Below are 13,405 nucleotides of genomic sequence, written 5' to 3'. Positions count from 1 at the left end.
GACCTCCTGAGTGAAAAGCTCTGAATTTTGCTACAGAACTTTGTGCCTAAATATATTTAAGAACTATTCTTCTGATTCTTCCTCGTACGAAAGACTGGGCTTCATAAAATCTCGTACCCCACCCCCTTGTCAGTGATAAACTTTACAGAAAACAGCATCATATGGCTGGTGAGGGAGGACTGTGACCTCATTCCTATCTGATCCCTAAGGATGTTCCTCTGTACTGGATATCCATATAGGGAAACACAGTATCCCTATATGGATAAAGATTATTTTGGGATTATATACTTGAACTCTGCCTAAGTGAGGAGTTAAGGAGTTAATCAAACTCCTTAGGCAGGCAGTCTGGTGCTGGAAAGTAAGCATTGTTTTCTAAGATTTTAGCATTTTTCTCAATGTGCAAATAAAGGAAGCTCTGCCCTAAATTGAACAGTAATGAAATAGCATTTCATTCTCTCCTTTAAAACTTCCTTTTAGAATATGTTAAATTTAAGTTGTTCCTCTTAGTTTTTATAGCTATCCAGCTATATTTATCCAGCCACTTTAAAAAGCCTTTTTCTTTCTTCTCTGTTGGTTTTAAGAATTGAAGAAACAAGTGCAGACCTGAGGACCCAAGTGGTTAGGTTAGAAGAAGAACTGGACCAAGAACGAAAGAAATACACGATGCTGGAGATAAAGCTGAGGAATTCTGAACGTGCTCGTGAAGATGCAGAGAAGAGAAATTACCTCCTGCAGAAGGAAATGGAAGAATTTTTTTCAACATTAGGATGTTTAACTGTTGGGAGTCAAAGTGCTAAAGTCCCCAAGTAGAACAAGTATAGAAATCCTGTTCCTGACAAAATGAGTGAAAATGCATCTTTTGTTCTGAGATACATGAGATTACTCATGTATCATGAGTAATTCTATAGTGATTGTGCTCTAAGTGACACTTGCCCTGTTGTCTTTATATGTCCTATAGTATTTGGGCCAGCTGGGAAAGACTGCTGACCGTAAAGCTTGAAAACTTAGTGTCAGATTGCCAAGAAAGAGTGGGTCCCCTCTGTATCCACAGAACACTAAGATACTCTTTTCCAGTGTCCCGCTGCCATCTTTGGACTCAGCTGCACCATCCTTTTGCTGGCCCAGGAGAGTGGAAGGTCCTGCAGGGTGGGTGGATGGCCAGAACCAACAGACAAGCTGAGCCTCGAGCTGAGGGATTCCCACTCTTGTGCTTGGGAAGGTGGCAGTTAAAGCCTGTCACCACAGCCAGGACATTTGCCAGATTTAATGAGGTGGCTTTTGCCCCCCTCCCTCCATAAAGTTTGTTCAAATTTCTCTTTCCTAGAGTGCTATTATTTTATGAAGATATTGTGAAAACAAGGTCTGCAAACATGCTGAAGATACCAAAATCTTGACAATTCACTAAAATTGTCCATTACCCACCCAATGGTTTCAGTGTTTCACAAAAATGCAGCTTTAAATTAAACTGTGATTAATAATCAGATTGGCTACACAAACTCTGTGGAACTTTAAATATGCACATTTTGCCTTAGGTATCTGAAGGTTTTCTGAGCCAAAAATAGAGCAGTATTAGCTGCAAGAAAAAAAAAAATCTCCTGAGTCGATATATGTATTAAGGCAGAAGATGGAAGATTCTTATCATCAAAACCCAGCCAAACTTTAATAGCAAAACTTATGGTAAGAGGAATTAGTGCAATTGGGGTGGGGGTTGTCAGGGTGGTAAAGGGAGGAGGGTGGGGATCTGGGGATCTATCCTTAGCCTTTCCTGCACAATGTACACTTACGTCCCTTGTAACATTTCTCATTACACCAGCTGATATTTTTGTTGTTAGTTCTTACAGGGAGATGAGGGGACAGGAAGAATACTGCAAACAACCCATCATCCCAAGTTCCTTACTTCTGCTAAGGAAAAATCATTAGAATGAAGCTGTAAGTTCTGGTAATCTGCTGCTGGGGCTGACTTCCCTTCCAAGTGATTTCAAGAAGTTCTGCATAGCATTTTTAGCACCCTGAGCCATGCAGAGCCTGCGCACAGAAAACTGTTTCACCTGATTCAGCTTGAATTTCACCTGCGAGCCCAGCACCATTCACTTTGTCTTGGCACTCCATCTTTAACATCCTGAGGTAGCTTGGGAGTCTCTAAGGAGAAAGAATTTTAACGAAAAGTGCCATAACAATAGGAACTGGCTAAAGGGAAAGTATGGACTGTAACAAAGAAGATTGTTTTATTTTAAGTATTTTGAAAAAGTGCCCTGAATCTCATTTCTTACTGGAGAAGACTATGACTCACTGTCTGGAAATAACCTTAGAATGGGTTTTTTACATACCAGGAGATAGTCAATACTGAAAGATAAGATATACTTTCTCCTCAGCATCTTACAGATATCCTGGTATTTCGATATTTAAAACATCTAGGTATTAACTTGTTTCTACTGCACTGTACCACTTCTCCTTCTTTTAGAAATGTAAAAAATGTAAACCATTTAAAGTGAGCAAAAAGCAGAATTTTACCTAATCTTTCCTGGAAAAGAAATGTCAAGCAAGGTGATACAGTAAGTTATGTGGATTGGTTCATTCAGTTATTTCAAAACCTTTTTCCTACTTCCCAGTCTCTCCAGTTGCCCTGCATTCCTTACTGCCCCAGCATGAGGCAGGTACCTGCATGTTCAGCTGCAGCTGCCTGCCACCTGCAGGCGCAAGCATCTTTTTTTCCCACATCTGCCTTGAATTCATTACCAATGGTCACAAGTTATACTTTAAGAAATAAGATAGCCATTTAGAACAGCAGCATAACCAGATGCATTATGTGAGAGAGAAGCAGTAGCAGTGACTGAGCTGGAAGAGCAAGCAGTGTGGCAGGGAGCTGGATATATGAGGTCAGTCATCAGAAAATAAACCTTATTATTGGAGGGTGGTCTAATGGCTGTAAGTAAAAAACACCAGGACTGATAGAAAGCAACATTCAATCCCAGTACTAGCAGCAAGCAGGGTATTTTAATGTCTTCTTTTATTTCTACCCAAACACAGAAGCCTTTCACTGTATCCATCCTGACAGCCCACACCTCCCTTACATTAGTTATATTGCATTATCTCCTGCATGTACCCAGTGCAGACTGCTCCCTTTAGTTCACACTACAAACTCAAGAGTTAACCAGCAGTCCTGGTCACTGCTTGTCTGGTGTATCTGATGTTTCTGGTGTTTCGTCTCCCAGTCAGCAGGGCTCAGTTCTTAAGTATTTAATCTTAGGTAACTGCCCACAAACCCACCTATCCCAAACTTGCAGATCCAGGATAGGATCATGAGATCTGTAACACTGCATAATGTGGTATTCAAAATAAAAGTCTTTTTAATATACAAAGAAACTCTATGCACTCAAAATGAGGAGTGATACAAACCAGTTCAGACTGGCTGTTGTGTTCCAGCAACATCTATGGCTCTGGTTCATGAGGAGTAAATTTCAGCTGCTTTTGAAGATGAGTCACTGTAGTAAATAAACCTAGCAAGAAGCTGCAAACAATCCAGTTCACACTAAAATGCACTACAGTGGGATGTTGACCTCAGGTGCAGAAACAGGACCAAAATGTTAAATTCCTGACATGGGCAATTATGCAAGAAATGAGACCCCCTTATACACAGCTTTGAAGAACACTATGCCTTTATGTGAGGAAGATGATACACCTTTTCCTACCTTTCCTGTTTCCATACTCTTCCCCACCAATGCATTTCCCTACAGCAAGCACTGGACACTACTCCTTATTTAGCAGACGTTTCATTTGTTACAGTCCCTGATTCAAATGTCAGCTTTCTTAGCAAGTTTTTTTTGGGTTATTGTTAATTAAACAGAAGGTTCCTGGAATAGATAATTTTTTACCACAGCTTCACCTGTGCCATCCTCCCAGCCTGGAATATCCTTTCCAGTATTATGCAGGCAGAAAAAAAAAAAACAAAAAACCAACAAACACATATGCTTTAAAAAAAAACCAAAACAGAAACATTTCAGAACAACAAAGAAAACCTTGGTAGGTCATGGCATTTCTAACACAAAAAGGAATATGAATTAATAGCCTTATAACTCATCTACATTCACAAGAGCTGAAGTCCACTAAAGACAGCAGCATTAAGGAGTGCTTCAGTCCTGAGCCACCAGACAAATCCTGGGCAGAGCAACGACTCTCTGGCCTTGCTCTGTAATAACATTATCACGAGAAACTGGCTGCACTTTATGCTGATATACGTAAATAAGAGCATTTCTGAGTCCCCCACCATGTTCCTAGAAGAGCATCCCACAAATTGGTGAACCAGATAAATAAAGCTGCCTGCACTGTGGTCACAGCCCCTTTCCCTTGAAACTGGACACAAAGACACCACCAGCACAGCTCAAGGGCAGCTGCAGTCGTTAAGGAAGCACTGAAACACTGCTGGAAGTGACTTTTGTTGGGACTTACCTATGGGAGAAGTGCCAGTGCAGTGGGTGGTCCAGGCATCTAAGTCAGCTCTCCAGAAGTCAGATCCTTCAGGCTTCTGCAGAATGCAGTTTTGAGAGATTCTCCCTCACACTAGGCAGCTCCAGGCTTACCTCTTTCAGCAGCACAGGCTCTCAGCAGCTGTATTTCCAGGAATTAATGTGGCTGCAGCTGGCAGCAAGGAAGCAAGAATGGATTCCCACTGGTCACAAAGGCCATGAATGCTGTTAGCAGCCTGTGGCACATCCAAAGTCCATGGGGATGAAGAAATTGAAAAAAACATGTCACTTTGCCCACAAGTGAGCTCACACACAAGCCAGAACAGTGGCATTAAAACACAGATGAATTCTCACGAAGGACTCTCACAAATGAGATTTCAAGTGCAGCCCTAGTATGCAATCCATATGAAATCCATCACAGCCTGGCAATGAAGAAACATTAAATGCATGGTGGTCAAACTTTTTTTTTCTTTTTTATTTAAAATATCATTATAACCAACTGACATACTAGATAACAATGTATACATTCCAGTGGTACACATGTAATGACCTATGGCATGAATGAGTTAAAAAAAAACCCACAATGTTCTCAGTAATGCCCACCAACAGCTTATTTGGAGGGAATAAAGGAAAAGCAGAAAAAGATATCAAACATGGGGAAGAAAAAAAAAGAATTAAGTTTTCCCCAGTACTTTTAATGGTGTATCTTCCCCTCTGTATTTCTTGGGACATAATAAAATTAAGAACATACTTCAAGAAGGGCAGAAGGAATGATCACAATAATTGGGGTGGAATTTTTTTTTTCTTAACTTTAGTAATAAAAGTTAAAGAACTCTCAAAAATAGACTAGATATTGGGCCTACAAAAGTAATTCATCTGTATGCAAAGCTTACCAAGAATTATTCCTTTTGTAAAATGTAAAGGATGAGCCGACATTACTAGTAAGCTATTTTTACCATACAAAACCAGACTACAATAATAAAATCACCAATTTACAGCTAACACAATGATCTAGATGTACATTACTGTACACAGGCTATATATGTATTACACATGAACATCTTACGTGAAATAGATAAGAAACATACTGATATTGTCTCAACATTGGCCAATAGGTTTTTTTTCTAAAGGAGGTGTATTTTCTATTCACATTCAGTGTAGTTCCAATAGCAAGGGTTAGCTTTGCTTACTTAAGAAACGTAGAAAGTTTGTGTGAGGTAGTTCAAGAAAACCTAGCCTAAATTTTGAACTGCAGAAACAGAAACACAATGTGATCTGATTTGTAACACATTTCTGTAACACAGACATACAAAGAGAAGGGAGTGAGAGAGACCACATAAAATACTATTATCCAGTGCCCTTAACTAAGAATATATTAAATTAATTGAAAATTTGGGTAGATCATACAGTTTTATCACACTGCTTCAATAAAAACCTCTCTCTAATTCTGCTGAAAAATACAGACAGGCTCTCCTTCAACTGCTCCAAACCACTGACAGGAAAATAAAATGTAACAGTATGGACAAGTTATTTTCAAAAGCAAATAAAAACAGATATAGAAACTGTAATTCACTCCCTGTAGCAACTTGAAAAAGTAAAAGACCAAGTATAAGCTGAACCTTCTTATCCCCTTTTGCCCAAGTTCTTTATCAAGAAACATTTACTGTCATACTCTTCAAATTATTGGCTGGGTAGGACCATCCTCCCGTAGGAGGTTTTTGACATTTTCCTTCATGCACTGCTGAGCGGAATGCTCCATCCATCCATCCATCCATCCATCCATCCATCCATCCATCCATCCATCCATCCATCCATCCCAGAGCCCCAGCCCTGGGCAGCAGGGCCCTACTGGCACAGCTCATGCTGGGGACACAGGACACTCCCACCACACCACTGGTGCTGAGGCCATGTCCACCTGGAATTCCTGCCCAGAAAGATGCTGCTGCCTCTCACATAGTACAAGTCCTTCAAAGCTAAAAGCCCAAGCTTGGCCAGGGCAAAGTGCCACATCTGCTCAGCTGAGCAACGACCCAGGGCTGACCATGTTCCACCAGAGAGTTGTGCTTGGGCAGAACAGCTGCTCACACACAACAACACATCAGCTCTGAGCCACTGTCTTGCACCAACAAAAGACTTCCTACCACAGCATCTCAGTACACTCTAAGGGTACTAATTCCCCCCACCCCATCTCTATTTCAAGTTCTTGAACAACCTACTTCTACAGAAGGAGAAAGGTGCTTTACCCCTGCTGCATGGCACAGCTTTGCCCAGAGAAGGCAGAAATCAATCTTGCTATTAGTGCCCAACTCTGAACCTCACCTGAGGTAAGAGATGAGACAGCTCATGCTAATTCAATCCGTATCAACTCCCAGTGGATTGGAATGGCCTTAGAAAGTTGCATGCACTTTAGTGAAGCCTGTTGTCTTGAGAAGATTCCAAATCAAAGTCTAAAATAAAACTTAACAATACTTTAAAATTGTACAGTGTATTGTATAGCATATAATCTAACAATAGACAAAGACAGCTGAATTCCAGTTACCCATTTGTTTGCTATCTGTGGCAGTGTACACCTATCTGAAAAAAATTTATATCTCAACAAATAAAAAGGGAAGTTAAGACTAGGAGGCTGTTGTGATAATTTGATTACTGAATATGATTTTGTCTTTGAAATTTGCCATCACTTTAATTTGCCTAAAATGCAAGCAACTGAACAAAAGAAAAAGCAACACTCCTGTGAAGATGGTTCCAAAACTGAACTCCTGCCACAGGCAAAGCTCTAACCCTACTGAAGCAATACCTTTAAGCAGAGTTTGCTCACACATTGCAACAGGCTGCAGTGGGCAGTTCCACACATTCACTAACCTTGCCTGGAAAGAAGAAAAGCTCAATTCTCCTTAGCACTTAGCAGCTCAGTTCAGTTACTATGTATTTTGGACACTGGAAAGCAATAGCAAACAATATTTTGAAGTTTCAAAATACTTCAATCATCACTGCAATCCAGTGGAGACTAAAATAAATTGAAATAGGAACTATATTTACCAATTTATTTTTAACAGCACTGAGAGGCATCAGAAGTTACTTTTGTCAGTCTTAACTTCATTACACTGTGCAGACCACACTATCTCTTGACCCTATAAAACAACGGAGTACTTTTGTTTGACCAAAAATTTTGGCTTAATTCACAGCTTAAACTTTGATAAAAAAATTACAAAATAGACTGTTCCATTGGTCTCTGTTCAACATTTTCTACATTCCAGTGCTAGATGAATCCAAACTTGTCCTGCCTGTTCTGAGGTAATATACAATTTGGCAGGATCCTGCAAAAATAATTGCCTTAACAAATGTGGCTTAGGAAGGCAATATTGAAATATTAGATATAAACGAGGAAAGCAATATTACACGCACACAGCACTTACCAGCAGTTTAGCCAGGCCAGGAAAACAACTGTGTAGTTTATCAATTTAGTTATCTTTGAGACATTACCATTCCTTGCAACCCTGCATGTTTTTCATAAATACATGTTGGACATTGACATTACTATCAATTCTGTTTTTCTAAAATTTACTGCAAAGAGAAATTTTCCTCTTTCAGTTAAAACTTCAAAAAGATGCGTATTTAACCCAACAAGCAGAAGGAACCACACTGAAGACCACCCATCACTCCTGGATGACCTCTGCAGGCAGTTACATTATATGCTTATGCTCAGTGCCTGGCAAGACTTCTGTATCTTTTATGCTCATTTTTGTGAGCTTTACTAATTTGAATTCCTCTTCACAATCTAATCCACTACACAAAATATGCATCTACACAAGGCAATCAATTATACAGCCTAGCTTCACTAAAAATCTGCATTTTCCAAAGAAATAAATTCTGAATGATTGTTTAACTCATACATAAACTTAAGTCAGTTATACATAAATCATTCTGTAAATATAAAATGTAAACAGTTAAAATATTTCTGTGAGGAGCAGCACCATCTTACATGACTATTTATTAACTGTTCTATATATGTCAATATATCTTTTGTTTTAAAAGTGTATTCAAACTTGGAGCTTTGTTAATGAAAACTACTGAATATTTATGACTTAAAATGAACCACTGCTAAGATTTCTGCTACACTGATCTCATGGTGAAATGAAAGAGATAAATATTAATTTATACAGCACTACTTCTCCCCCCTTTGGATGACATATATTGCTCAATTAATGTATTAGCTACAGAAATCCTGAGGTTCTCCTACCACTTCATGGTTTTTAGCAGTCAGTTACTTTCGGTGGAGAAAGAGTAGCTGAAGTTTTGCCCCTATTGCATTCATGTCATTCCCTCTTTGACCCCAAAAGAACTCAAAGAGCACTTCCCTTAGACAAAACTAGTAAGAACCAGAACTCCCAAGAATCACATCTCACATGAAAGTATAGCTACAGCATATTCGTATTCCCTCTTGTCAGTCTAAACATCCTGGATACACTTCATTGTGTGTGTACAAAAACAGGCTACGAGCTAGAAGTAAACAGTTTATTGGCATTGCAATGTATTATTCATGAAGTATCCTTATGTTTTATGGTGATCACAAGATTTGGCATGCCACAACTCTGCAGAAAACATCACATTACTCTGCTAGGCTGGATATTTCTGCAGCTTTGAAGATATGCTTTGCTTTCTTAAGTTCATAAACCCATTCAGAAAACGTTACTTTGCAAAGTTTTTTTTTTCCTGTTTCTTTAAAAAAAAAACTCACTATATAATTGTTGCTTTTGCTGAAGTATCATAGGCAAGTGGCCAAAATAAAAGAGGATTTTGTTCACTATCCAGCACCACAGTAGTATGCCAGAAACTACAGCTGGCTGCACTGAATTCTCTCCCCCTCCACCTGGACACAGATGTATGACCAAGCATAAAACTTTGAAGGATATCATGAACAAAACATCTGGAATAAATTCTAATTAAAAAATTGAAAACCTATAAAATCTTAAATAATTCATCATATGGTAATGACCACAACATTAATATGTGCTTTGATAAAACAAATCTTACAAATTCAGTAAAAAAAGATCAGCAGCATAATAGTAAAGCAAATATGCAGATTTTAAAACCACAATAAAAATTACCAGGTTTAATATTTTACAGTTAATTACAGCAAAAAAGTGGCTGCTTATAACACAACTTACAGTTTGAAATTACAGCACTTTATGATCAATTCCATGATTATTTTTGAAAAAACACTCAAAAATACCACCAAATTTTAAAAGTGCCCTATTAATGACTAAAAGGACCCCCCTCCCACCCCCCGAAAGACCAAGTAGTCATCTACAGCAACCCAGAGGTCCAGCTGAGGTTTCTAGACTGCTGTCTGTATCAGAGGCCAATGTTGGATCTGTTGACATTGAAGACACATCGTTGACAGATGACGATGAAGATGGGTGTTGAGAGCCATTGATCATTGCTGCACCTGTGCTATGAGAAACAAAACAGCAAATCAGTTGCAGATACAGTTGCACAGTTCAGTACTTGCATTAGTCTGTCTCTTCCTAACGGCTGTTACTTTTCCCTGTTTTGGCAAGTTTGAAGAGATGTGTCTCAATCCACTATCAAAATGAATAAAACCCACAAGTCTTTAACATGGGGCTTAACAGATGGTGTGTCAGGAACTGAAATAAATATCAATTACACAGGGACAACGATATGGGGATTCAACAGATCAGTAAAATGATGTCATCCCTGAATATTCCACTCAAATAAACAATGTCTCAATTCAAGAGCCCTATTTTTGAGTTAGGTTACTTTTGTATGTCTTGATCAGCTTTACTCCCTCCTGACCTAAAACTCAGTGGAGCCTTGTACTGTTCTTTTATTGTAACCAACCTAAAGGGGCTGGTTGGCCACGTATAACCCCGTTCTTGGTTCTTTCCTCCAGGTCCATGACTTCCTTGTATATCAACTCTGAAAATGCAGAGAAGGGAAGGAAAAAAATGAATTTACAACCCAAAGACTAGATCAATAATACATCTCCCATTAAAATGTCCACTTAAATTTCATAGGTCTATTACTGTTCAGAATTAGTTTTGAACAACAGATTACAGGCTACACAACAACTGGCAAGCGATATAAAAAAGTACATTCTTTTCTGTTGGAGCTATAGGGGCTGGGACTCTTGAGAACACACTGGCATTGCTCTAGGGCTCTTTCATTCAGGCTGCTTGGAGACCTGAGGCTAAGCTGAGTCCTAAGGCCCACTCAGTTTTTATCAGACTTCTTTGGTAAGGGAAACTCAATCAGAAGTCTTCAAAGGAAGAGCCAGGAACACTTGAAGACTTGTCTTTCTAAGTCAGCATAACATACATAGCTCAAGCTCCTGCATCTTTTTCAACTGTAGCAGTTTGTCCAGAAGAGTTACCCTCCCTACAATGCTGTCCTATGGACTGCAAAAGGTGACTGAGATGAGCAGGTCTTTAGTTCACTTCAAAGGTTCATCTCCTTTGCTTGATTTGTGTCCCAACAATGGGAGGCTGTGAAGCACTGGTTTGCTCCCCTGACATCCAAGAAGATGAAATAAATACTATTAGGTTGCTCAAAAGAACTGTAATAACAATCATCACTGGGGCCCAGCATACTCCCAAAAGGCTTATTATACTTTAAATGCCTTTCTTACCTTTCCACTCTTCTATCGTGTGCTCCCTCTCATCCAACTGCTTATCTGGTATCTTTGGTGGAGGCTGAAAAACAAAACTAACTCATCACAGAGCAACCAAAAGGGATGTAGAACCAGTATAAATTAAAAATGAAAGTAACCATTCAGAACATGAACCTCATTTTAAAATAATATTTACATGATTATATATCTGCTCATACTTGGACTTAGCCTGTTTTTTAGATGCTACCACAGTCTTTAAAGTTCTTCTGATTAACAAATTTGCTTACATTACCATTACAGAGAAACAGTCTGGTAGAAGAGCTCCTAAGTGCAGCAGTCTCCAGCACAAGCAGCTCTTTTAAGCTACTGTTAATTACTAAATTTTCTATCTAGCCATTACAGAGCAGCAGAATTATAATTGCTCTGTCTACATCAAATAGTTTTTTCTACTCTTAGTGGCCATCACTGAACTTTTCTTTTTTAAAAAATAACTTTTATCACAAGCTGAAATTATCCTTCAACTAATTTCTCAAGGAAAAAATGTACATTAATCCCTTTGTTCATTAGTTTTAATAACTGAAATCTCAAGATCTTGTATTCAGATTTTGCTGAAACACTTATTTCTAGTTGAAGAATAGTATCAATTTATACAACTAATGAAAGCATTCCGCTTCCCCAAGAATAAATACCTCAGAACCCCATCAGGGCAATCAAATCACACTGAAACAACTGAAGCTCGATACATTAGAATCCTATAGAAAAGATTTCAGGTGCATGAATACATGTTCAGGAGATGATAGGTGGTGACTATACACCAACACAGAGACAGGTACCTCAGCCCATTCCTGATGCTATTTCTAATAAGACATCTATCAATGTCAATAAAAACAATTATGGCTCAGTTAAGTTTCTAATGAAATGTGCAACAATCTTTTGTCAAGCAGTTGTACCAAGCATCACAGCAAGATGGCTTCATACAGCAGATTCCTAAGCAGAGACCTGAAACAAGAACTTACAGCTTCTGCTTCTGATGGATCATACCAAACATTGATGTATGGGTGCTGCAGGGCTTCATCCACAGAGATTCTTTTAGAAGCATCTATAACCAGCATTTTTGATAACAAATCTCTTGCTTGACTTGCTGCAAAAATAAAATTTTCTGTTTAGATTACTCCCATATAGAGAACACATAACAGAGTGTTTCAAACTTTTAAAAAGAAGGGTGAGAGTAATCAAGTTCTAATTAAATGCCTATGCAACCCTCATATAATATGAAGTTTAGGAGAGTGGTCCTTTTGATGGCAAAAACCCTGAAGAGAATGACACGGGTGGGAAAGGGGTCAAACATGTTTCATTATCCATTTTCAGCATACAGTGTCCCTTGTTGTGACATCCTTATGCGAAACTGCTCAGGTGGCAGTGCAGCCTTGTCTCGAATAGCAGCAGGCAAGCACCTACTACCCCTTTGTCACGTGCTTTTAGTCACAGAGAACACTGTGAGGGACTCCACTGAGTAGGTAGCCTTTAGAACCAGGAAGTCACTGAAGTAACTATAGGGTATCTATATATTATGAACATAAATTCCTTATTCTCATCCCTAGAGAACAAAAATGTGCTCTGCCTACACAACTTCTATTCCAACCTCCCCCCATTTTTCTCTGAACTATGTTGGCATCTGCCATTGAGAAGAATATAGATATTTACATGTCTTTATAAAGACAGCTCCAAGAATAGGAGCTGTCTCATGAAGATATGAGAACACATGTCAACATGTTTATCCACTCTCATGATATAAATATGCAGAACCTAAGCAGGATGATTCTCTAGTGAACAAAACCAAGCTACATTTCTGTTCAATATATCACAGTTTTAAAACTTTTAAAACATACAACACACAGAAGACAGACCTTACCTTTAAGTTTATTGTGTTCGGAGTCAGCCGGGAAAAGAACATCTGGAAAGAGTTTTTCAAAACTATATCCAGCATATTTAGGTCTGTTCTCCACATAAGTTCGGACTGTAGGCTGCAATTTCTTCATAAATTCAGGGCATGGTGTTCCTAGCTGCTCTATAACTTTATTCCATTGATCAATATCTAAGGTTATGCAGCTAAGAAAAACACTGTGTCTGGTTTTCAGCTACAAAATTATGTTAAAACCACATGAAATAGCCAACAGAGAAAACGGAGAAAATTATAATAAAATATCAAGTTCATCATCATGACTTAGGACTACTTTCTTACATGGTAAAACAAAGCAAGAGTATGATAGTGTAGTCAAGGCAACATGTATTTCACTCAAAATCATTACTA

At 38.7% G+C, this 13,405-nt stretch overlaps 2 protein-coding genes across 9 annotated transcripts in view; one reads left to right on the top strand and one right to left on the bottom strand.

Annotated features, from left to right (window-relative positions):
• ARHGAP22 (Rho GTPase activating protein 22) overlaps positions 1-1,481 on the top strand; it is a 52,927-nt gene extending 51,446 nt beyond the window's left edge. For all 3 annotated transcript variants that reach the window (XM_059851524.1, XM_059851526.1, XM_059851527.1), the window contains one exon: positions 582-1,481. In XM_059851524.1, coding sequence (XP_059707507.1) covers positions 582-810 — 229 coding nt within the window. In that variant the 3' untranslated portion in view covers positions 811-1,481. The remainder of the gene's footprint in view (positions 1-581) is intronic.
• Positions 1,482-4,917: 3,436 nt separating this feature from the next.
• MAPK8 (mitogen-activated protein kinase 8) overlaps positions 4,918-13,405 on the bottom strand; it is a 40,304-nt gene continuing 31,816 nt past the window's right edge. For 5 of the 6 annotated variants that reach the window (XM_059851529.1, XM_059851528.1, XM_059851532.1 and 2 more), the window contains 5 exons: positions 13,007-13,189; positions 12,111-12,235; positions 11,113-11,176; positions 10,326-10,403; positions 4,918-9,912 (listed from right to left, as the gene is read on the bottom strand). In XM_059851529.1, coding sequence (XP_059707512.1) covers positions 9,767-9,912; positions 10,326-10,403; positions 11,113-11,176; positions 12,111-12,235; positions 13,007-13,189 — 596 coding nt within the window. In that variant the 3' untranslated portion in view covers positions 4,918-9,766. Of the gene's footprint in view, positions 9,918-10,325; positions 10,404-11,112; positions 11,177-12,110; positions 12,236-13,006; positions 13,190-13,405 lie in introns of all 6 variants that reach the window. The other variant, XM_059851533.1, reaches the window with a different exon arrangement.

Source organism: Haemorhous mexicanus, chromosome 7, assembly GCF_027477595.1.
Source record: "Haemorhous mexicanus isolate bHaeMex1 chromosome 7, bHaeMex1.pri, whole genome shotgun sequence".
NCBI lineage: Eukaryota > Metazoa > Chordata > Aves > Passeriformes > Fringillidae > Haemorhous > Haemorhous mexicanus.
The sequence above is the reverse complement of the archived record's forward strand: the minus strand, read 5'-3'. Positions and strand labels throughout refer to the sequence as shown.